Below are 23,980 nucleotides of genomic sequence, written 5' to 3'. Positions count from 1 at the left end.
CCAAATTAGGCACACAAAGAGCCCCTCCACAAAAGCTTAGGGATGCATCTTCAAGATGGAAAACAAGCAAGTATTTCCCAAGGTCCGCAAAATCCTGTATGTGTGTGTACGAACAGCAGGTGAGGAGCAGCGATGGGCTCGTGGCTGGTGGGGACTCCTCTGCAGGCAGAAGCTTCAGAGGGCTGCCCTTAACTTCGCTCCCCTCCTGCCACCCCCTGCTTTGCTCCAGAAGCTGCCAAAAAGCCCAGGAGGATGATCCTTCAGCAGCTGCTCCTGGTCACACACACAGTCTCCTCTCTTCCCCACCGCCCCGGTGATGGGGCTCTGTTCTGGTTTGTGTGGGTCTGGGGTAGCTGCTCCCCTGGGGCACCAGGGGAGATGGCAGCCCACTGCTGACCCCTCCTAAAGCAGAACACGAGGATGCAGATCAAGCCAATGATGTCCTCATGGGTTTCAACCCTCAGAGATTATGTGGTCTTTGATGATAACAGAGCACCAGTACAGCCAATGCAGTCTCTGGGTGCTGCTGGAGATGCTGTGACTGGTGCCAGTGCTGGCTGAGCCCAGGCGTGTGGCGGTCCCTGCCCATGCTGCCAGCAGCCCTCCTCATGCTTTGGCACTTCAGCCAAGCAGGTCACATAGGGGAATGTCACAGGAGTCACCAACAGCTCTGCAGTGCACGTACCACCAAGACAGGACACTTCCAAACCTCCCCCACCTTTGCGCAGCCCCGACTTGGCCCCCCCGACCAGGACGTGGGTTTGATCTGCCAGGCACTTCGCTCTGGCTGCTGGCAAACCCCAGACCCGCCACTGCCACCCAAAATGCTGTCCCCTATGCCGGCACCCTGCCCGGCCATGCGGAGTGCCATCGGGAACCGAGCCAAGCCTTGGCTGCAGCACATGGGCAGCGCGGTGCCCCTCTCCAACCACATTGATGTAACCCTCGCGGATGTCAGCGAGTAAGAGCAGGCGTCCCTGCGTCCCCCCGCTCCTCTGGGCAGCCAAGGGCTGGAGGGATTTTGCCGGTGCGGGTTTCCAGCGGAGCACACGGGCAGGCGCTGTACCTGAAGCTACGGCGAACCATAGCAAGGGGCTGCCCACCTCCGCGTGGTGTTAGCAACCTGCAGAGCCCTTCCCGCAGCTACTGCCCTCTCCCCTCGCTTTTTTGGGGTCACAGAAAGAAACGAAGTGTGAATTTAGTGCTTGCAAATGATGCTGGCACTGAGTACTGCAGTGGGAAATGTTTTTTAGCCACAGTACCTTTACAAAGGGGAACCGGAGCATCTCTCTGCCTCGCAGCTACAGACTTGTGTTACTTTTCCTTCTCACATCCCCTTATCCAACCCAAACCCCACTTTTGCAAGAGAACTAGCTGTGTGTGTGTCCCTGCAGGAGAATTCCCTGGATTCTTGTTAGGTAAAGCAGCATAATAAAACATCTCAGAGCAAAAGCACCTCCTGACAGGGAGGGCAGCCGTTAAAGTATTTGCTTTTTGTTTTCTGGCTCTGGTCAACTGTTTGAAAAAATTTTGTGCCTCTGTTTCCCCTCACAGTCCTTTGTCCAGGTGGTCTCAAGTGTAAGATTTTTACATTAGGGAAGGTGTGTTTGAGCACCGTGGCAACGGGGAGGGAGCTGACCCCAGAGCTTACAGGACTCACATTACCATTACACATGGAACAAGGGGCAGGAGACACAAAGTCCCAGCAAACAGGACTCACCAGCCCCGAGCGGGCAGTGGACTGGTGCTGGCAGCGGGGTGAGCTGGCGGGGCCCAAGAGGTGCATCTCCTACAGAGTTTCCTCCAGTGCTGTCCCGGGTGGGATTGACTCGGCAGCCTCCTCCACGGGCTTTCTGTTCCCAGCAGCAGCTCTCCTGTGCTCTCTGGCTGCTCCAGGGTGGAAGCACAGGTTTCCCCTGGAGAGGAGCAAAAGCCATGGGAGACAGGTTCCCTAAGGGTGGGGAGAGAGGTGGAAAGAGAAAACCTGCCAGTATAAAAGCAACACCAGCCCCTGGGGCATCTCTCAGAGCAGTGAATCCCCATGTAAAGGCACCTTTGCCTCACTCCAGTGCCTCGCTGGAGAGCATCACTGGTGACGGGTCAGGGGACAGAGGTGCAGGAGATGGCAGCCCCGTGTCCCCAGCCCCACCATGTGGGTGGGTGAAGCAGGGTCCTGGGCATGACAGGCCCTGTCGCTGGGGCCCTGGGACAGTCATCTTATGCTGTTTGCAGGAGTGGAGCGTGACCACTTCCGTGGACTTAAAACCATGCAGGAAAAGCACAAACCAAACTGACAGATACTACAGCGGGGCCCTGCCTGCCTTCCTCATTTGCAGGGTTGGGTTTTTTTAATACAGAGCAATAAAAAAGAACAAATTCTTATTTTTGAAGGCCAGGGAAGATAACAAATCACAGACCTAAATGAGACAAGGGACTAAGTCAGAGAGCTGGCCCTCAGGGTGGCAGTAGCTGGCCCTCAGGGGGACAGGGTGCTGGGGCTGGCACAGCGCTCCAAGTCCCGGACAGGTATAGCGATGGGAGATGCGTTTCCCTGGTCTCTCACACCCAGAAATAGGAGTCTCTACCCAGAAATGGGATGTGGGCAGCACGAAGCTCTTCATCCCTCTGCTCCAGCGGGGATCCAGGATGGAGCCGCTTGGTGGGAAGGGGTTTTATTCATTTTAATTATCCTCTCCAGCTCCCAACCGGAGCATCGCCAGAAGCCAAGTCCCAAAGCTGCCAGGGGCTGGGGAGCAAGTCCCAAACTAGCGACCCCCGGGTCCCGGCAGGGACAGGAGAGCATCCCGGACAAGCCCTGGGGTGCTCGTCCCGCACCCTGCCCGCGGGAAGCGCACCCCTCTCCGCTCTCCTCCGGCCTTTGCCTGCCGCCCGCCCGGTCCCCGCCGCCGGGGCAGCGCTGCCACCTCCCGGCCTCCGCGGGAAGTGCCGGGGAGCCCCGGTTCCGCCCCCCGCGGGCCGGCGGGAAGGGGAGCGGGTCGCTTTTAAGGTACGGCGGAAGGGAGCAGCCTCAGCACAGCCCCGTTTGGGGGTTAAAACCCAACACAAGCGCTCCCCACCGAAAACCGGGGGGATGCACCCCCCCAACCCCCCCAGCAGCACACCAAAGCAGCGGGGACCTGAGGCTCTCTGCGCTTCCCCGAACAAGAGTGCCCCGGGTGAAGGGATCCCCGGGCTGCTCAGGTCCCCCTCCTCCAGACGCTATTTGCCCCCCCGGCACCCCCCTGGCATCCCCCTGCAAAGCCACCCCCGCCACAGCACCAAAGCCCTTGGGGTGAGATGCAAAGACTTTCCCACCCCGGCAGCCCCCCCCCCCCCACTCCGTCTTCCCCCCCCAGCCGCACACAGCACCCACAGCAGAGGGACACGGGTCCCTGTGGGAAATCCAAAAGGGGCTGCTGCTAACTCCCAAGCTGCCGGGCTCACCCTGCCCCCAGGGACAGCAGCAGGGGGGTCTCCATGGGGAAGACCCCATTATTGGCAACACCAACCCCAGAGCTGCAGTGTTTCATTGCTCCCCACCTCAGCATTGGAGAAAAAGAAAAAAAAAAACAACCCAAACAAACAAAAAACCCCAAACAAACAAACCCCAACCCAGCTCCTCCCCACACCTTCATTTGTGGCCAGCAATATTTAGTTGGCAGCAACTTAAGTAATTTATTTAAGCAATTAAGACCCTCCTTTTGAGGCCTCATTGCTCAGGCAGAACAACTCCCTCCAGCCCCTTCTCGGGGCAGGGGGTCTGGCTGGGGGGGGGGGGGGCGGCAAGGCAGTAGCACTGGCCTGCATTCATCCATGGAAGGGGCAAAGCACCCCCCTGAGGGGCTTCCCAGAGACCCCCAAAACCACACCAGCCCCTAACAACTCACACCACATGAGCCTCAGACCCCTATCAACCACCACAGCAAAGCCCTGCATTTTCAGAGGTTGCCACTCCCAGCTGGCCCCAGCACCCCCTTATTTATAGGAGGTTCATTCTTGCAAGTAGTACCCAATTAGATAATTAAGAAGAAAATTAGCTGCCCCTTCACCACAGCCTGAGCAGGCTGCCCGTACCCCAATAGCACTGCTGGAGGTGCTGGGGAGTTCTGTGCTGTAACAGAGGAAACCACAGCAACACCTAACATTTTATTTGTTGCCTTAATATCAGTGCTGGCTGCTCTTCTCTATACTGAGGTTATTAATCACTTAGTTTATCAATCCCTGAAGTGGCATGGAGCCCGGGGCTTTGCTTTGGGGGTGCAGGAATGCCAGGTTGGGGGGCAAATAAGGCTCTTGCCGTGGTGAGTGCCATGCTGCACTGCCACCCCCAGCTTGGTGCTGGGGTCTGCCTCTTTCCAACCCAGCGCATAAACCTCAGTGTCAGCAGGCACCAGCACTTGGTCACAAGGACTTTCTTCCCCTGACTTTTTCCCTTTCCCTCTCTGCCACAGCATCATGTTATTGGAGTTCTGGAGGCTTTTGTTTTCTTCCACAGGTAGGAAGAGGAGTCGCATAGCGACGAGACTCTCAGTGGTCCCCAGGAACTGAAGCTATAAGTAAAACATCAGCTGTCAGTAACGATGCCGCAGGAGCGTGCGCACCAGCCAGGAAATGTGTACACCTTTCTCACAGCCCACGAGAGACCGCTAGGCGCACGTAGAGCAGCCTCATATCTATGATACTACCAGTTCTCTCTCGTAGCAAGAGGTTTCTAGTCCTTAAGCGTCAAGCCTTTAACGCTGAGTTTCTCCTGCAGTTTGGTTTAGACGTGCCGCCGTGGTGAGCAGCAGAGATGCTGCAGGGACTGGTCCCCAGGCCGGGCTGCTCCCGGGGGTCTGGGCACGGGGTGTTGAATGTGACTTTCCTTATGGGGCAGAACCTGCTCACCTCAGCCACATCTGTCCCAGGACAGGCTCCTGCTGTCCTGTGCTTGCATGGACAACCAGGAGGGACTGGAGCTGCCTTCGGGCTCTACAATCTGATTTCTCCTTCAGTGCAAAACCAATCAGGTTTTGGGGTTTTTTTGGTGGCTTTTGGTCCCAAGCGCTCCCTCCGGTGCTGCCCGCGGTGCCGCTGTGAGGGAGAGGAGCAGGGGAAGCGTGTGGCTGTGCCAGGCAGCTCTGACCCCCCTGGGTGCTCCGATATCCTCGAGCACAGAAATCACAGGGTGGCACTCAGAAACCGCTCAGTGGGAGCCACGACGCAGCACTAGCGAAAAGCATAAAGACCAAAAAAATTCCTGGTGCAGACCTGCCTTTGGTGGGCTTCCCTGCAGAAGGGGGATGGAGAAACTCAGGCCTCTCCCAGGGGTGTCCCCCACCCAGCCTGGACCCCCCCATAGCCCCAGCTCTGCTCTCACCCTGCCTTGCTCCCTGCAAAGCCAGTTCCCTTTTGTCAGGATCTGTCCCCGCTCCAGGGTCCTTTCCTGCTCTTGCTTTTACGCAGCGCTGCTCCTGGCGTGCGCTGGGGTAAACGAAGCTGGAGCCTGACACCCCCAAAATCAGGATAGACTTGGAAGCCAGCTCCTGGGTCACTCCCAGGCTGCCACAAGCTTCATAGGGTGGACACGGACCGTACACCAGGCGAATGCTTCCCATATGCCTTTATTTGCAAAGTTACAGGATTTTTTACAGGCACTGTGCGTTGGTGTTTCAGACTGGTTCAGATTTTTTTTCTGTATTACCCAATGACCAAGAGGGGAGGTGGGAGTGGAGAAAATCCCTCACAGCAACCGTTCCAGCCTCCAGAAAGGCAGAATACATCTGAGAGGAACAATCTGCTTCTTCTGAAGCCATGAAGCAAGAAATCTGGTTTATAAACAGGCTTAAAAAATAATATACATATATAAGAGCAGCTCAAAGCTAAAGTACAGCGATAACTGGTACACGTCTATGCATATCTGTTCACACCCTTTCTCCAAAGCTGGAAAAGGGATGGTTTAAAAACTAAAAACATAGTTTGTTTTTTTTAAAAAAAAAAAAAGATTCCATGCATTAAGTTTTAGTGTTTTGTGCAATTAAAATGGGATGAAAATAAATATAACTTAAAAAAACCCCAACCTTTTCCATGACACTAATGGAACAGAGGCAAGTCTATAAGGCACTTCCACATGGGCTATTCTAGAAAGCCTGGCAAAGAGCTAAAACAGTGCAACCATTTACATGGCATCGGATGAGCTAAAGACATCTGTCTGGTGAGATATGAACTGAGAAAAACCTTAGGAGACTTCAATCCTCAGGAAAGAGGCTGGGGCATGGCTGCAGACGGCTTGATGGCCGTCAACTCCACCTTACTGCTGCCAGGATGAGACCTCCTCTGCTGAGGACGCTGGACCTACCGAACGATGGCAGAGGGGCTCTGGAGCACCGCTCCCAGAGAGCGAGATGAGCCCCAGGGTTTGGGGATGGAGCGGGTAAGGGATTTGCCGGCTGTTGCGCTCCTGCACCACCTCCAGCACTGCACACTCCTGTCCTCAACGCGAGGGACTCCCCGGCTTCCCCTGCAGCCTCCCCTACCAACGGCCCTCTCGACGGCTGACCTTTAGCAAGCCAGCTCTGCCGCAAGCAAGCTGCTCGGTTCAAATGTTCCAGGAAGTTAAAAAATAGCCTCCGCCCTAAATAGGGAACTGGGTGTTTTCACAGGATCAGGAGTGTGGAGGCCATACGCGCGGCCCGAGCAGGCTGGGAAGCCAGCGCTGAAGAGCAGCGGCGGAGTTAGTCAGTTCTGTGGGAAAAAAAGGGAAGGCATGGGGGTACCTGGCCCTGACTCTGCTTCACCAAATACGACTAACCAAGCTGCCTTGAGAGCTGCTTTGCTGCTGTAACCCTTCACCCGCTGCTGATAAAAATTCCGGAGATGCTCCAGGCAGAAGGGTTGCCCTGGGCCGGGTGCGGGCACTGGCAGCACTACCCCTACACACGTGCTCAGCTGCTGCCAAAAAAGACTGATCAACCTAGACGGCAACTTTAGGTCTCATAGTAGTCCCTTATAAGCTATTTTTCTCTCCCCCAGCCCTGCCCAAAGTCTTTATTCCCCATGGAGGGCTGGAAGCAGCTCCTAGCAGGGGAGCTGGGTCTCTAGAGAGGAGCTGGAAGTGTTACCCACCACACCAGTCCACCCAGCGCAGGGTACATGGGTGGGAAGCACCTCGCCATGGTAAATACCTGTGCCCAACCACGCGGCCCCACAGCTGGAGGGAAACCCTCATCCTCCAGTGCCACCTGAAGATAACAGAGCAACCTCCACGTGATGTTTTGAACACAAAGAAAAACCCAAATCTGCCCTTCTCTTAGGGACTCGGCACAGCCAGTTCCCTAGGCTGAAAGGTGCCGGCAAAGACAACTAAGGGGCTCTCACCCCAGTATCCTTCACCGTCTCCAGGCCTTGCTCACACACCCTGGTTGCCAGTGGGTCCTGGCTGTGGCCACTGAGTGTTTTCAGGATGCAGCTACCAATTCCAGCCCAGGGAGAGGCTCCTTCCTCCACCAGCCCTCTTAAGAATCAGGCTGCGCAAGAGACAAAAAAAAGCATGATAGGCAAAGCGTGTGCTTGCCTAAGCAACCCCTGCCGGGCTGCTCCCGGCCGGCACGGCCGCATGCTCCCACTGACTCTGCGAAGCCAAGGTTTCAAGTTCAGCTTTTGTTCTGGCAGGTTAGCTCTCTATTTACATGGAGAGGGAAAAAAAAAAACAAAACAAAAAACCAAGACAACCTAAAAAACCACAACAAAAACACATTAAATAGGGAGACTATAGCTTTCAAACGGGAGGGGTGAGGGCTGGAAAGTGTCTTGTAGTGCAGTTCAGAAGAGTCAGTCGGGGGCAGGTTGGGGGTAGTGGCAGAGTCGGACACGTGGCTTTAATGCAAGTCTTCGCTCTGGGACAACTCTGTCAGGATCTGAATGAGGTTGTCCAGCCCCCAGAGGTAGCCGTCCTCTCTGTTGCCTTCCACCCAGGGCACGTTGTGCTGGAGAACTTGTCCCTCCGGCAGCGGGGTGGTTTTCCCAAAGTCAATCATCCAGACTTTGGCCTGTTCCTTCTTGTCGTGAATAAAGAGGAGGGAGCTCCCAATTACCTGTGGAGAGGAGAGGCCAGTTAGCGGTGCTCCTATTACTCGTTCTCAGCCAGCTTTGGGGCTTTCAGATACCTTATCTCCGGCTGCATTTGCAAGAGATAATGCTGAGATTTTGCATGAACAAAAGCAAGCCAGCTCTTGGCACAAGCTGAGGATCAGAAAAACACAGGCATGAGATAGAGATGTCATTTTGGAAACTGAGTCAAGGTCCCCTGGGGAAGGAATGAGATGAATTGTCTCAGCCTTCAGATGGGGATTTTTTACAAGGCTGGTTCTTTGTGACCAGCTCGTGCTATTCACACTCATCAGCCCTGCAGACATCACCACAGGGATAGGTACCCTCCAAGTACAAGTCACTTGCAGTGTGCTGTCTCCTGCCTGAAACACCATCCAGTTACACCCGGATTCCCCCTAGAGTATCCTCCCGGCTTTCACAGTGCTCTAGGGATGCAAGCTACTGAGGTGCATGTACATGAATTCCTTTTCCATGAGTTCACTCAGCTGCATCTGCTTTGAAGGGCTCTCTCATATCCTGGTCAGCCTTTGGGAAAATTCTGCAGCAAGTATTGGCCTGGGCAAGGCCAGGGGAGCCCACGGGTGCGTGTGGGAAGGTGAAGCACACTGCCTCTGACAGCATTAGTCTCAAGGCCTGTTGCGACAGGGGGAGACCCCACGAGCCCAATGCTCACCACCCACAGAGCAAAGAGATGCTCAGCAGGTGGGTACCTCCAGCTCAGGGCCATCCCAGCTCGCAGTCCCAGCCAGGCTGCTGCCCAGCAGCAGCTCTCCTGTGGCTTCCCAACGCTCAGGGAACACGTATCAGTGTCAGGCCATTCACCATCGTGCTCTTCTGCTGAATCTGCTCCTTCAGTCAGAAGATTTTAGTGGGTAGTACTACAGAAAAGCACCCACGGACATGCTTCAGAGCTGTCCCAAATGAAGATTGCTTTCCAAATTACGTCCAATGTGCACGAATTGGTGGATTACAAACTCTCTTGCCCTTATATGGCAAATAGGGACCTTGGTGACCAGAGTGCAATGGCTGTTAGCAGACAGGACACAGTTTGCTGAGAGCCAGGAGCGCCCCATAAGCTGTGCAGATACATGGAGGAGCGCAGGTCTAGGGGCATCCGGCTGGTGTCAACCCTCCAAAACAGCTACACTAAATGTTACTGGGGACTCCCACGTACACGCTATCAGCAGGGTTTAGTTTGAGGTTTGCCTGTAGAGGAGGGTTTTGAACAGGAAGCATGTACTGTTTGCAAAAGCTATTATAAATTTACATTTTTGAGGAGACTTCCTCCTCCAGTGCTTTGGGAAGATGTCCAAGGTCCAGAGATATGTATTATTTCCCAGAAATGCTTATCTTTAGCTCTTCTCCTTCCAAGCTCTTATAGCCCTCTCTTGGCCAGGACAGAACATTTTAACTTTAAGGAAAAACCTTTTGCTGCTGTTCTTTGCTTGCCTGTCCTGGGTCACCGAATTCTCCTGTATCTCCCTGGAGAAGCCCTGCCCAGAGAGGGCCCCGTGGAGGGACACGCAGAGCTTTGGCAGACCTTCTGCTACGCTTCATCTCCAAGTGGGATGGAAAGTCAAAGCTGCTGCTTTTTAGTTTTTAAGGAGTGGAAACTCCTTTCAAAACCTCCCTGAAAGGCTGTTTTGTTTCTGTGTTTTCAAACGAAACCCTGGCATTTGGTTTCAGGGAGCATTTTGTTTCCCGTGTTGAACTGACCTGAAACCCTTGGGTTTGACGTTGCCCTTCCAATTGCCTTACAGGCGCTGCTGCCTGGAGGCACGGCCTCATCTGCCTCCAGCTCCTGGCAGGCAGGGGCCTGGCAGGACCCTCCATGAGCGGATGGAGCTGAGGTGGCTCATGAGGCTCCGGCTGAGGGACAGTGGGCTCTTGGAGCTGTGGTTCCCACTTCCTGGGAGTCAAGGGCTCCTATGAGGCTCTTTTGCCTATAGACAACACGTGCCAAGGGCATGCGATCTCTAGTTTTGTTAAGTAGATGCAATAGCAAATATTCTTTGCCAATGCTAAATCAATAAAATTATTTAATTAAATTATGGAGCATTCCAATTCCTGTTGAAATGGCCAAAAAAATGTAGCGCTTCCTCTTTGTTTTCCCACCAGAACTGAATTTTCCCTGTAGAAATTGCTGATTTTGTGGACACTCATTTCTGAAGGAAAGTCCTTCCAAGGGAAGGGTCCTTACCGTGGTGCCCTAACCAGCTCAGCAAAGGCAGTTTGGGGATATCTGCAATGTATGGCTACGTTGAAGCCTTGTTTGATCACACGGAGCAACTGGCAGCTAAACGGAACCTGACGTGCATTCAGACAGGAATTTCTCTCCAGAAAACCCCTGTACTTTTACACTAAGGATTTTTTCTAGTAGTATAAACCCATAAGTAGCCTGAATTCCTCCTAGGTCACTTTTAATCTGCACGAACACGTTTTCAGTAGATTTGAACCTATGTCAGATGCATGGACATTACATCAATCATCATCCATATTTCCATATAAGTATTAGACAAATACAGGTATGAAAATATGGATATAAGAATAAATTCAAAGCTGTAGAAATTTACAGACTTTGACTTCTCTTCTCTCCTTGGACAAGCTGAGAATAAACCGTTCGCGTTTCCAGGCAGATCTATCTAAATGTGAGTATTACCTCATGGCATTTGAAGAACGGGGATGTCTCCAGGGTAGCACGGATACCCTTCAACCGGTTAAGGTAACTGTTCTGGAATTACAAAAAAAACCAAACCAAGCTGTCAGTGTTGCGGGAAGCCTACATAAAAACTGCTGCATAGCGCAGACAGGAAAGCCACCCCTCCCGGCATCCTCTCCGTGATACCATGTTTGCATGGGGGGTGTCCCCCAGCTGCCCCGTGCTCAGCATCCTCCCCATGGACCTGTCCCCTGGGAGGGTGTCCCCTCTCTTTTGGGATCCACATATCCTTTTGGCCCCTATGGCATCCTGCAACTTCCAAAACTTGGTGAGAGCATTTACTTTTGCTGAACCGGTGCTTTCTGCAGACTTTCCCCTCCGCACCCATGGTGCTCCCAAGGAGGCAACAGCTAGTTCAGTAGCCGCTGCCGTGCATGCACAGCCAGGCTGCTCTTTTCCTCTCATCTGCACTCTTTTTAATAGGTCAGCTCTTCACCTCATCTGTCACTTTATCACTCAGTCAGTGAAGCATCGTGAGACACTTCTGTAACTCCGTATCAGCAGTTCCGCAAAGTTGGCACCATAGATGGAAGGGCTTTCACGCTAGTCAGCATGCAGGTCAAGACCCACGTGCCTGTTTGAGCATCCCTGAAAATTGCTGGAAGGCACTAAATGTTCTCAGGGGGCCCCTTTCATAATTTGATTTCGAGGTTTAGACAGAAGGACTAAGCACAGGAACATACACAGCAGGTACCTGCGCGCTATAATACACCTGAATTTTCATACTTTGACTGCGTGGGGAGATGTGGAGGTCACTTTACTGCAATGCTTTGGCCAAGGAGCCCCGTCCAGAGCCAGGGCATGATGGTGTGAGTGTGCTCCAAGCTCTTTGGGGATAAAATGCAGCCAGCCAATTTCATTTACAGATCCAGGAATAATCCCTGGGTAGCTCTTGTCAAAGCGAACGTGCTGGTTTGAAGGAGGAAGTGCCAAGGGCCACTCCAGCTGGAGCCATGCGTTTGTAGGCTTTGTTATAGTGCAGCTTAAAATGGGAGTACTTTGTCAAATAGGATATTTGACACAGTTGGTGTAAATTGTTTACAGCTATGCCTCTTATTCTCCTGGCAACAGAAGAGAAACTTGGGAAACGCCAGCTGCGGCTTGCCCATGAGAAGGGTGCCTGGTCCAGGCAGGGGGATGCCTTGGCCACCTCTCCTGGCAGACCAAGCGTGGGGCAGCCCGCTCTGCCAGGGTGGGAGCCCCCACTGCCCACACCATCACATACCGAGATAAACAGCAGGCTCAGAGGCTGCCGTCAGTCCCAGGAATGAGGGAGCAGAACATGGCTGTGCCTCTGCAGCAAGTTTTGGGGCCAACCCTTGAGCATTCTCAGCAGACTCGGACCTGGCCCGAGCAGTGCTGCTACAGCAAACATGTCCTCTCCCAGCCCTCTGCTGCTCTCCCCTCACCTCTGCGCCAGGATGGCATTTCTCTCTGCCATTTTTCACGCTTTTTTAACAGAGATTGCTCAGGCTGCAGCCCCTCAGGGCAGGGAGCCGATCAGCCGAGGGCAGCCTTTGCAGGAGGATCCCCCTCCTGGCAGCCCCCCCAACATCCCCCACTCACCAAAACATTGCGGTTTCCTCTGGTGAACTCCCTGAAGGCCTCCATTACTTGTTCCTTTGTCCGCGTCTTCTTGAAGTCCCGGTTCACAGTGCCGTCCTCTTTCTTGAAAAGAAGGGAGAGTGGTGAGCAGGATGGGGAGGGAGGGATCCAGGGCAAGGACGGGTGTTTCAGCAGCCACACCTGTCCCTGAGTAGGATGCAACCAGCTTTTTTTTTGGCAGCTGAAGCACCTGTCTATAAAGGAGGGGTGAGAAGAGGTAGCAGCTCTCTGGCTTGCATATGCCAAACCATCCCACAGCTCCATCGATTTGCCCCCTAAAGCAAACAGCAAGTCTCCACCATCACGTACTTGCTGAGGTCACCAGCAATGTGGATGAGCTACCTCTCATGGACCCGGTGCTTAGTGCCCACCAACGGCTGGAGACCACCTGTTTCTGGCCACATTGTGCCCAAATATCTTCCAATTGCTGCTGTGTCTGAGCACAGGTGCTGACACCAGCCTCGGGCTGCACCTCTGCCTGGGGAGGAAAGCAGAGCACAACCACAGCAGGACACAACTGATCGTGGATGGAGACAACATCTCAGGAGCAGGCACAAAATCCCTTCCACACAAAGTCCTCCACAAACCACTGAAGCAAGGAGGTGAAGGCAAGGAGCAAGCCCCGTGGCTGTCTTGCCTCACTAGTCCTTTGATAGCCCATGGACAGCAAACCCTCAAAGGCAGCAGCCTGGCACCGAGATGCAGTGAGCAGCCTTGAGCTCTCCTCCATCTCCTCCCTGGAGGCACATCCATGCTTGGCCCACCGTGGGGACAGCACGGCTTGGTCCGTTGCAGGGACGGCACGCAACCCTGACCCAGAGGCTCCCAGCCGAACCTCTGGGCAGCTTTGTAGGTTGCTCCCCATTTCTCTGGTCCTGCTGGGGCTCTGATTTTTAGATCAGCACGTTTCATTGTCCGTAGCGGCCGTGGGTCAGGCAGGCAGAGCTTGCTTCCTGGATACAGGAGCTATTTTAAACCACACGTGCTGCCGCTCGCAGCTCCACTTGCACAGCTCCATCCCACCGCTCTGGACAGCTTGTTTGCACACAATAGGGTGAAGGGACAGAGGCCAAAAAGACATCCTGTGGGCTGGGGAAGATGAAGTAAAGATGAAGAAGCAGAGCAGAGGCTGGGGAAGGAAGAGAGCACAATGAAATCTCCTGCCCCAGAGATTTATGTGCCCTGGCAAGACTCTGAGACCCATCCAGGGAAGTGCCCCAGGATGGGACCAAGTGCATCGCCCTGGGCAGAAGGTTGGCCATGGGCATGGTGGCCAGCCCAGCTCAGGGAAAGGTTGAGTGCCCAGGCTGCGGGGAGCTGGGCAAGGCGAGCCCAGCACCAAAACCCACACCTGACATGTAGTTTGGGATGAATCACACAGCGCACTTCCAACTTCCAGCTTGTGTTCCGTGCAAGTGTTAACAAAGGCGATGATGAAAGCAACATGTGAAAAGTCTCCAGGAAAAACTTTGTTTGCACGGGGTGCAACCAACACACCCAGCTTCAAACCACCCTGGACCCAGCCTGACCACCATGCTGCCACAGGGTACGAAGGCAAGGCTAACAGCTGGCAGAGCACGCATTGGCGGGGGCCAGGGACAACCTTCTCGCTGGAGACCTCCCTGCCTCAGCAGCCATCCTGCCAATGGACCAAGCAGAGCCAGGCTCTCTGCTTTCAGCTGTGTCTCGTGAGGCAGCAGCTGCAGCAGCACAGGCAGGAGGCCTCCTCGAGGATGCTCTGGTGGCACGTGCACAATGTATAGGGGAAGGGCGCTACGCCACTATACATCCGTCACGTGAGCCCTGACGTAGCAGTTCAAAAATCAACCCACCCTCTCCCCGGAGGATGATAGATATCAATTTGGAGAAGTGCCACAGCACTGATTTAACATGTAAAGAGCACAACTTTCCACAAAGCATCCAAGAAAGGAGATGGACTTCTAAGTGCTCCTAAAAATAAATGCAAACCACAGATGGCCTTTCAGATAAGGCAATCTAGGCTTCAGGAAAGCCAAACAGCTTATCCGTAATGCTGCTCCCATAATTACCTGCCTCCCGCAGTTTCCTTGCCCAGCCAGACGCTGCTGCTGTGGGGCTGACAACTGCCACAGTATTTACAGGTGTCCAAGCCCCCAGGGGGCTGCCTTCCACACAGCAGAAATGTGAGGGGGGCTGATAAGGGCTATCGCAACCTCCGCCCCACCAGCGATCCCAGTTTGCACTGGCGTCACTGGGGCAGGGTTCAGGTCAGGCGGTTCCCCCTCCGGCACTGTGTCTGGCCTCAGATGGGGCTCGTGAGCCGCCCATGTTGGGAAAGTCAGGTGAGGGTTTTCAGGGCTAGTTCTGGGACCTCACAAATGTCCCAGCGCTGGGGAACATCGACCCACCATGACTTTGCTGCAGGCAACGGTGAGCAACTCTCAGACCAGAGCGGGAGCTTGGGAGCAAAACTCCTTGGGAGTGAACTCCAGTAAGCTTCAACTGGGTCATCAGGGATCATATGTATTACTTTTAGCAGGGTAATGTTATTAATAGCTACTGTTTCTGACAGTTTCAAGCTACTCCAGAAAGTTAGATAAGTGTCATTAATCTCCTTTTGTGGAGGAAAATTTTAACTTTTAGAGAAGAACTGGATCCTCGAGGCCACCTGGGAAAGCAAGACCTCAGCCAGGAAAGGGTTTCTACCCTCATTACCAACCCGGAGCTGCCTGTTCACCCCCTCTGCCCACATTGTCCCTCCTTCCCCTGTGCCCCCTTCCAGCCCATGCACCCAGGGCCAAATCCTGCCCTTCCCTTGCACAGAAAGGTGCTCTCCTCTATCAGCCTCTGGCCATGGGCAAGGGGCAGGGCAGATTCACCCCTGTTCATCCCAGGGAAGCATCCACAGCAGGAAAGAAAACATGAGGACACTTATCGATAAATAATATTCTCCCAAAATTTTCTCCAAGGGCTTAGTAGCAGCCTCAGGGCACCGAAGGCCCTTTCCCTAATGTGGGGACTCAACCCCAGGAACAGGGCGAATGCAGGGGTACAGCACAGCACGACCGGCTCTACAGCCCTGCTGGAAAAAAAGCTAGCCATGAACCAGTGTGAACTGTTAATGCTTTAGCTTAGGGGAAAATAATCCAGAAGCTGAAGGATTTATGGAGAATTACAGTAATTAGAGCGTTGATCAAATTAGTCAGCCCCCAGCAGCAGCAGGATTACTCCTGGAGGCCAGCACTTCTCAACATTTTTCAATTAAAGAGCTGCCTCACCTCTTTGAAAAAAATTCCAAAGCTCACATCGCGCAGCACCTCACTTATGGTCGGCTAAAACAGAGATGCAACTCTCACCACTCCTTTATGGCTTTTATTTCCCACCACAGTGCTTTTTTGGCATATGTAGGAATATAATTAGGTTTTGGGTTTGGTTTGTTTCTTTTTTTTTTTTTATTTCAAGCTGTTCACATATGACCTGCTTTTGCCGTAAAGCCCCAGATCACAGGCTGAGAAGCACCGCTGGAGGCCAAGGATATTATATCATGTTGGACTATAAATAGACAGATATTCCTGATTATAGCAAGAAAGCAGGGAGAAGAAACAGTGCATGGGAGCTTTGGTCCCAACCGGCCCACTCCTTTTTTTATATAGCCTCAGTTTTATAATAAGCGCCAGCAAAACAACAGCAATGGGAATGCAAAACAGCAGCAATGGGAACTAGGCAAAGGGTTGTCCCAAGCTGGAGTGGCTTGCAGCGTGCTCGGGGGTGCTTGCTGCAGAAAATGGACTTTGGGAGAGTTGGGGAGATCAGGGGAGAGCTGTGGGAGCAGACAAGTGCCCTGATCCAACGTAGGCACCACAGAAAGCTGCTGCGAGGGAGCATGACCAGCAGCATCCCAGGCAGTGGCATTGGACAGGCAGGGGTGCCTCGCGTTGCTCATGCCGGAAAACTCTTCAAGGGGTTCAGCTCAAAGGCTGCTCCTTGGGTTTCTGAGAGTGGTTGAGTTGGAGATAAATGCATTGTCCTCTGTTGGCCGTGAAACAGTTGAAGGAAGAAGGTGCCCTCCTCCCTGTGTGCAACATGCTCCACTGGGCTTCCCACAGCCCAAGGACTTCATCCTGCACAGTGGTACAGACCCTTCCCACTGGCAGTTTGGTATGTGGGTAACCAGAAGCAGCAGCTCTGAGTGATCCACTCCTACCGATCACCTTTTAAACCCATGGTCTAACTTCTGCATTTGCTTGCTATTTGACTGGTGAAGTCAAGGGAAATGCTACAAAAAATCTGGTGTAAAGACTTTTTCAGGGAACGGCTTAGTTAGTTTTAATTCTATCATTTTGACACCACCATCTCTGGTCAGGAGAGGTGCAGGAGTTTAAGGCCATAGAGACCCAGATGGGTATTCTGGAAAAAATCCCAGCCAACTCAGGGAGAGAAAAACAATCTGTGATCAATAGAAGGAAACTCCTCCAACCAAGGTACATGTAGAAATTGAGCAAGCAGCTGCTCTGAGCTACCGCCCGGGCCCCCACAGTGCCCCAAGCTTGAGTTACTCCAAGCACAACTTGACTGAGCTCTCCTTGGCCAATGCCATGCCCAGGCACACAGTGAAACCCTCAGCTCAAGCGTAATATTACTTTTAATTCATGCTGGCTGGCTATCAAAAGCCATATGCCATTGCTAATGCTCATGCAAGTCTTCTATCACTAATACAACTGCTCTGCGGTTACAGACCTAACTCCATTTAAGTGCCATCCCAGACATCTCTCTTGACACAAAATCTGCTCGCCAGGATAAGAACTCCTGGGCTGGCTCATCTAATGGAGACACAAAAGCATCCCAGCAGATATCTCCAGAAACTCGAGCATTAGCTCTGAGCAAGTGCAGTCAGCACAGGCAGGTGTCAGCAGAAAGTGCTGACATTTCATAGGGCTCAGCTGCTGAACTTTCCTTTCACAGCCCCATTTCACAGGGCTCAGTTGCTGAACTTTCCTAGACAGGGATGTAAACACAGCATCCTCACTGACTGCAGCTAAACTCCCAGCTCCAACCAGAGATCGTCACACGTTCAAACTAGGATTTGGATTAATGGCTCAGCCTAGCAGCACGGCAGAATCAAAAGCAAACAACCAGTTTGAACCTTCAAGTTGGAGCATGGCACTTTGCATTTTGCAGTCAGGGAAATCAACCAAGGGGCTGATTTAATGAGATTGTGGTTAAAACCATCCTCTTGCATTGATGACCTTAAGCTCAGCTGCGCCCTCACAAGAGCAGCACTGCCCCAGGCCAGGTTCCTGGCAAGGGTGGTTTGGCTGCAGGGTCCAGGGATGTCCTGATGTGACACAGTCTCGCCACCAGCCCGCTCTGTGTGTGTCTGTGAGTCAGTTTGGTTACTGAACGCTCCAGCGTTTCCCCCTGCTCTGCACACCTGGAGCAATCTCACCTTTATCCCCTCGATCCTGAAACCCAGTGTGGCAGTCGAGCTGATGGTCTCCCTCCACTGCATGTAGCGGGGCTTGGTTACTGCCCGCAGCACGTTCTCCTCCTCGGTGGGGGCGTCAGGGTCCACCTCGATCATCTTCTGGTACATGTCCTTCCTTAGGCTTGGCTTCTTCCGGGCCTTTATCAGCTCCTCCTCCAAGTATGTCCTGCAAGGAGGGGACATTAGCAGGGCCATAGGGCCATCACATGAGGTGCCACATACCCAGACAGCCCTTGTCCCAGAAATCAGGCCTACCCAGGATAGCTGATCCCCAGAGAGTACAGCAGCATGGGAAATAATGGAGCAACCCTGGCTGCAGGTGAATTGATCATGATTTGATTAGCACCCCATCATCAACACCTGATATCTTCCCAGTTCATCAGGGAACCACAACCAGTTTGGCAACAACAAGAGAGGTTATTTCTCACAGATGCCCACGGCATTGCTGCTACCCCTTGCTCCTGGGGGAAGATCCAGTCCTTCAGCAAACCTGAACAGTGATTCTTACAAACTAAATATGGCTTTCAAGATATGCCCAGGAAACTGCCCATGTGCTCCAGGAACTGGCTGGGTTGAAGGTGGGAGGGAGTTTGCCGCATCTCAGCCCTCAGCATTAGCAGCATCTGCTGCTCCCTCCCAGGTCTGGCCAAGGTGGGCAGCTGCTGCTAAAGCTGCTCCTGTGCGTCTCCTGCACTTTCCCATCCCCTGACCCTGCCCACCGCGAGGTCCGTGCCTCACTGGCTGCTAAACAGGGTGTTTTCACACAGGGCTGTTTCAGTGCTGATGACTTTGCCAGGTATGGGTCTGTTTTAAGCGGACTATCTAGCAAAAGCTTCCTGTACAGAATGGAAGAGAGGAAGGGATGCGGCCTTGCCAGGTGCTCACCATCGCCCCCGGGACCACAGGGTGCAGCCACGATGGGGGAAGGAGGATGGAGGGTGCAGGGGAGCATGCAATGACCTTGGTTTTATGCAGTTACAGACCATTCAGAGGAACACCACCATATGCCAGTGCCCACCAGCAGAGAATGCCTTCGCTCTGACATGCAGAAAACCATCATTTGCAAAATAACACCTTCTGCAGCAGGAATAAACCACTACCTAACTCCTCTTGTGGGATCCAAACCTGCCCCAGCTCAGCCCAGCAAGTGCCCAGGCTCTCTCTGAACAAGTCATCAAGACAGGTGACATGTCCCAGCAAAACCACACAGGAATGTGTCAACCCCTTCCTCCCAAATCCAAACTCCTCTACACCTCCCACTGGCCATGCCCAGCTCTGCAGAGGGACTGTGCCCTCTCCCCATGTCCCTTGAACCAAAATCCCAGCGCTGAGTGTGCAGGTCACCTCCTGACCCAAGCAAAACGCACAGGGATGATGCTAGGCAGACTACGTGGGATGGTGTTCCTGTGTTTCCCACAGGCTTAGCAAGGCAAACTGGCATCTTTTCTCAGGGCAGGCATATGATCACAGAGCAGATAACGCCAGGGCATCAGCCCCTTTGAAAAATGCTGCAGATAAAAGCAACAAACAGCTTCAGCTTAGATCACCAAACCCATGATTTTTGGGCAGACAGAATAAAATAGCAGAATAAAGCAGCGGCATGCTCAGAAGTGCTGCTTACGCTGCTCAGAAAGCTGTATTTCCTTCTGATGAGAACGACAGACTGTGTATGTCTGCGGTTTGGTCCCCCCGCATTGCTCCAGGCTTGAACCATCACCAGGACTTAAGTCAGACACAGTTTTATTCAGGGGTGACTAGAGGAGTTAGGTTGGCAGGGAAAAACCAAGCCTGTATCTGCCTGGCAGCAAGCTGCTGGCTCAGGGGACAGGTTTAATAGCCCCGAGGTTTAGTTTATGTGCCACAGCCTCTCTTGCCTGGCCCCAGGGATGCCTCACTCCCCAGTATTAGCCCAATTCCCCCTCCTTCACCACCTCGTCCCACAGCACCTTACTTAATAATGATGCTGCCTGGCACATTTGCCCCCTTGCCCGCCCTGCCTGTCTTAGCTCCAAAAACCCAGGTGCGCAAATCACTCGACCTGTGATACATGTGTGGGAGGCTTTCCTCCTCCCACAGACAGCTGCAGGAGCACCCGGGCAGCATGACCAGCAGGTCGTCTTCTGGTGGCCGTCATGTCTGGGTCCAGAGCGGGTCCTGTCTCTTTCCTGCGGCAGCACAGTGCGTGCCAGCTGGGGCCACATGGCTGCGCCGGGGCCCCCTGCCCTTCTCTCCACCCCTCCGGTGGAAAGTATTCCTCACCTCCTCCCTGCCGACAGGCCGACACGCCAGTTTGAGTTTCACATCGGGAGTTCAGGAAGGAAAAAAAAAAGATTCCTGCCTCCCACAGAAACCATCAGCTTTTCCAGCAGCGCAAGCGTCTCCACCGCGTCTGGGCTGCGCCTTAGCCAGCAAGGGGGGTTTCAACCTGCCCTGCCGCCAGCCCGCGGCAGACCCAGGGCTGAGGGATGGTCTGAGGCTGCTCCAAAACTGGCAGCTCCCTGGTGTCACCAGCACTGCTCACATTTGCTCTGGGACACCCTTGTCAGCTGTGGCATTGCGAGCTCAAAGACAGCTGCTGGCCAAGTGGCTGCAGCGTGGGATCTTGGAGCATCTGTAGATGGTTCTCAAGGCGAACACGGGTAATGTTGCTCATCTGTAAGGAAACTTTTCAAGAGCTTTGTGTGAAAGGCTTAGCACACACGTTCTATCCCTCAAGTGCGCATAGGAGCAAAGGGTGAGCAGAGGGAAAGTTTCTCGCTCACCAAAGCTGTGACATTCAAGTGTCTTTATTTCACCCTTCTGACACCCTGGGCAAGATCTCCCACACCTTTTGCTCCCTGCCCCTTGGCTGCGTCCTTCTGCAGCAAAGAGGCAGGTTGCCATCCTCCTAAAAGCTACTGTGCCATTCTGGTGTACCCAAACCCAAACAAAGCGCTGTCCCCTCCACTCCACTTTCCCAGTACACAGGACAGTCAACAAGCAGTGAAGGAAAGAACCTGGTGTGTCCTTCCCATACCCAGGCTTCCCCATGGCTCCTCCTCACACCGATGGCTTAGCTTTTCCTGAAGACAGGTGAGCCTGGCATTCTCACTTGTGTGTTTCAGAGGGTTTTACTCAAGAGATGCTTTTCCTTTGAGTATCCCATCTTAAAACTCAAACAATGTCCCCAAAGGCACTCACCTGACCCCCATTTTGCAGTCCATAACACAGGGGGAGTCAAATTCAGCCAGCAGATCTTCCATCTGGTTGTATCGCTCCCCGTCCTTCACAACGTCACCATGGTAGGCAGGAACATAGGGCTTCAGGACATCATTCATCAGGCGGTCGAGGCAGCGCTGCTCCGATTCACAGTGCTTCTTCAGTATCCTGCCGTTGGCCGCTGCCTTGAAACTACCTGAGGATAACAAGGGACAACATGGCACTTGCTTTGGATGGGAGATGACGCTGTGCCTTCCCAAAAGAAGAAGGGCAGCTCAACACCTTGGAAACATCTCCGTTTACACCTGCACCTGAAAGAGTTCCTGCACGCTGGGCCTTAAAAGCTCGGGCTGCCAGATTCACATGTAGTGTCAGAGGTTTACGACCAGCAATGTCACACCTTAAACAGGACGGAGACCTGGCCTGCAGCACCCAACACATTTGCTTCACAGCCTCTGTGTACTTCATGGTAGGTTCACACCCTTGTCTCCAGGCTCATGCATGGGGCACCTTTGTGCTAGGCAGCATCACCTGCTTTGCTGCAAAGACCAGCAAGAGGGTTTGGGTCCCACCCAAAGGACTCAGCTTTCTGCTGCTTGAGAACAAAGTGGCAGTAATACCTGCTGGCCATGGGAGACTGAAAGCACAGAGCACTGGACCTCCACGTCACCCTCCCTAGCACTCCTAGTCACTCTCCTGGGCTAGAGCTGTGTGAGCTGAAATCTGTGACGTTCATGCAACAATCAGAAGCAATTCTGGCCAACAAAGCCCATTAACCTGAGATAGCGAAGAATCTTTCCACTACTCTGCCCCTCCCCATGCTCCGTACCTGCGTGTCCTGCTAGCTGGATCCAAGGATACTTCTTCTTGAAAGACATTACAAATGGGGACCAGTGCACCATATTCTTGATCTTCCGCCATGATTTGCTCTAAGAGAAAAAAAACAATCATGAAGGTGAATGCAATGTTTTAAGTTTCTGCTGTCTGCAAAGTCACTTCAGGCAACACGCAGATGTTTTGGACAGGGGAGGAGGCACTGGAGCCAGCGCAGGATGGAAGCAAACAGAGAATCTGCTCTTTTCCCATTGCCCTGTGCCAAGCTGGAGGCGCTGGGCCTCTACTCTACGTTCAAAAATCACGAGCAACTTCACTAAAGTGGATGGCGTTACGGTGTTGTTCCAGTTGGCTACTTCTAGTGCAGAGGGCCCAGCCATCCACGTTACCTTGTCTCCGCTCCCTGCATCCTCCGCAGAAGCAGCAGGGACATTAACCCATCCTTGGGTACCGCATTAGATCACGGCAGACGGAGCGGGGAAGGGAGCCCAGGATTTATACCCGGCTACAAAACTCAACTCCAGCTCCCGTGAGGAACAAGAGACGCTCGCACAAGCGCACACAGGCTCAGCGCCTGGCTTTTGTTCCCCACTGAAAGGCAGCTGCTTTGTCCATTAAGCTGGCATCCCACGCGCGGCTGATCCGTCTGCTTTGGCCCATCCGTAACTACATTTCAGAGAACAATTCCCTTCTGACATGTTGTGTTTCTCGCCAGATAGATTACACAAAACTCTTTACATGACTGTAACGAGGGCTGCATCGGACATATGAAAGTCTCCTTCGAAGGCTCTTTCCTGCAAGAGTTTTTCCCTGGATTGTTCTGGGGAACATGCCACCGGTAAAAGGCAGGGAGGACAACCTCTTATCTCAGCCCCAGAAGGCGATGGTGCAAACAAATCAGGCAAACAATATACAATGGTGACAACTGAAAAATGCCTTCTTGCAGGAGCGGGGACAAACAGACGGCATAGTCCTGGCTGCTCCAAGCTACTGGGTTCAGCTGGAAGCCCACAGACAAATTATCCTCATTTGCTCCGCTCTGAAGGCATGGGAGGGAGCCTTCCAGAAAACCCAAGTAATCTCTTCCTCGTGTTTGGAGAACTGGTCCCTGTTCCAGTAACGCTTCGCAAACAGGCGGGGAAGAGCCAGCAGCCCCGACTTGCAGTTTGGATGCTCGTCGGGGGTGAACTCACAGCGCAGGAATCCGTGCTGGGAACTGCTGACATGTTTAAATGGCAAGGAAGAAGCCAGACAAAGATGTTAGTGTCTAAAGCGTGGAAATTACATCGGGTTACCCCTCTGCCGTGCACTAGCCCCGCTGGGGAGCGGGGACACATCACACGGAGATGCAGGGGCTGCCCGCACAGCGGGGACCGGGGGTGGGAGAGGGGAATGAGGAAGGTCCTTCCCCACCTCCCAGCCCGGGAGGAGCAGGGTGGCCCTTCCCTGGATGACTGCCTGTGGCCGGGAGTGTCCCAGCGCGCCCTGGCACCGGTACAGCAGTGCAGGAGTTTGGCAAGCAGCTGCCCAAACATGGGGTGACACCGGGCATCCCCTTCGCCCAGGCTCCTCTGCGCCACGGGTTTGCTCTGCCGTCCGGGTTGCTTGCTTTGGCAGGGGGGTCAGGCAGTTCCCTACCTGACATGAGGATGAATGTTTTTATTTCCAAACGGAGTGCCAGAACTTGTGCACTTTAGCTGTTCTTTGTTCTCGTTTTGGCAGAGAGCGGGAGGGAAGGGGGGGGGATGTGTCCCCTCCTTTTGTTTTTAAAATAGTAACATCAAGTCCTGACTGATGTCATGAAAAAAAGGGGGAAGAAGAAGTCTCCGAGGGAGTTTGGACTCCAAATGAGTGTGACCCACCTCCTCTAGAACAAGGAGAAGGAGTCCTCCCCCCACTGCACAGCATCATAAGTCACTCAGTCCCAGGAAACATGCCAAGGCAACGCACCTTCCCAAGCCAAGATTTTGTTTTTTCAGTGGTTAGAGGTTTATAGCCTAAAACCTTGAGGTACTTCAAAGCACAGGCAGAATGAAGGCAAGTGGCACCCCAAGCAGGACAAGCCACCCTGG

At 53.3% G+C, this 23,980-nt stretch overlaps 1 protein-coding gene across 1 annotated transcript in view; it reads right to left on the bottom strand.

The window, feature by feature from the left end:
- Positions 1-5,566: 5,566 nt before the first annotated feature.
- Positions 5,567-23,980, bottom strand: part of ITPKB (inositol-trisphosphate 3-kinase B) — a 69,581-nt gene continuing 51,167 nt past the window's right edge. Inside the window, exons 2-7 of the mRNA XM_082480644.1 lie at positions 21,904-22,003; positions 21,057-21,270; positions 17,838-18,042; positions 12,374-12,475; positions 10,748-10,819; positions 5,567-8,072 (exon numbers count right to left, since the gene is read on the bottom strand). Of these exons, the coding sequence (XP_082336770.1) occupies positions 7,857-8,072; positions 10,748-10,819; positions 12,374-12,475; positions 17,838-18,042; positions 21,057-21,270; positions 21,904-22,003 (909 nt within the window). The 3' untranslated portion in view covers positions 5,567-7,856. The remainder of the gene's footprint in view (positions 8,073-10,747; positions 10,820-12,373; positions 12,476-17,837; positions 18,043-21,056; positions 21,271-21,903; positions 22,004-23,980) is intronic.

Source organism: Vanellus vanellus, assembly GCF_965231255.1.
Source record: "Vanellus vanellus genome assembly, chromosome: 3".
NCBI lineage: Eukaryota > Metazoa > Chordata > Aves > Charadriiformes > Charadriidae > Vanellus > Vanellus vanellus.
Note: the sequence above shows the minus strand (reverse complement) of the source record. Positions and strands in the feature narration are given on the sequence as shown.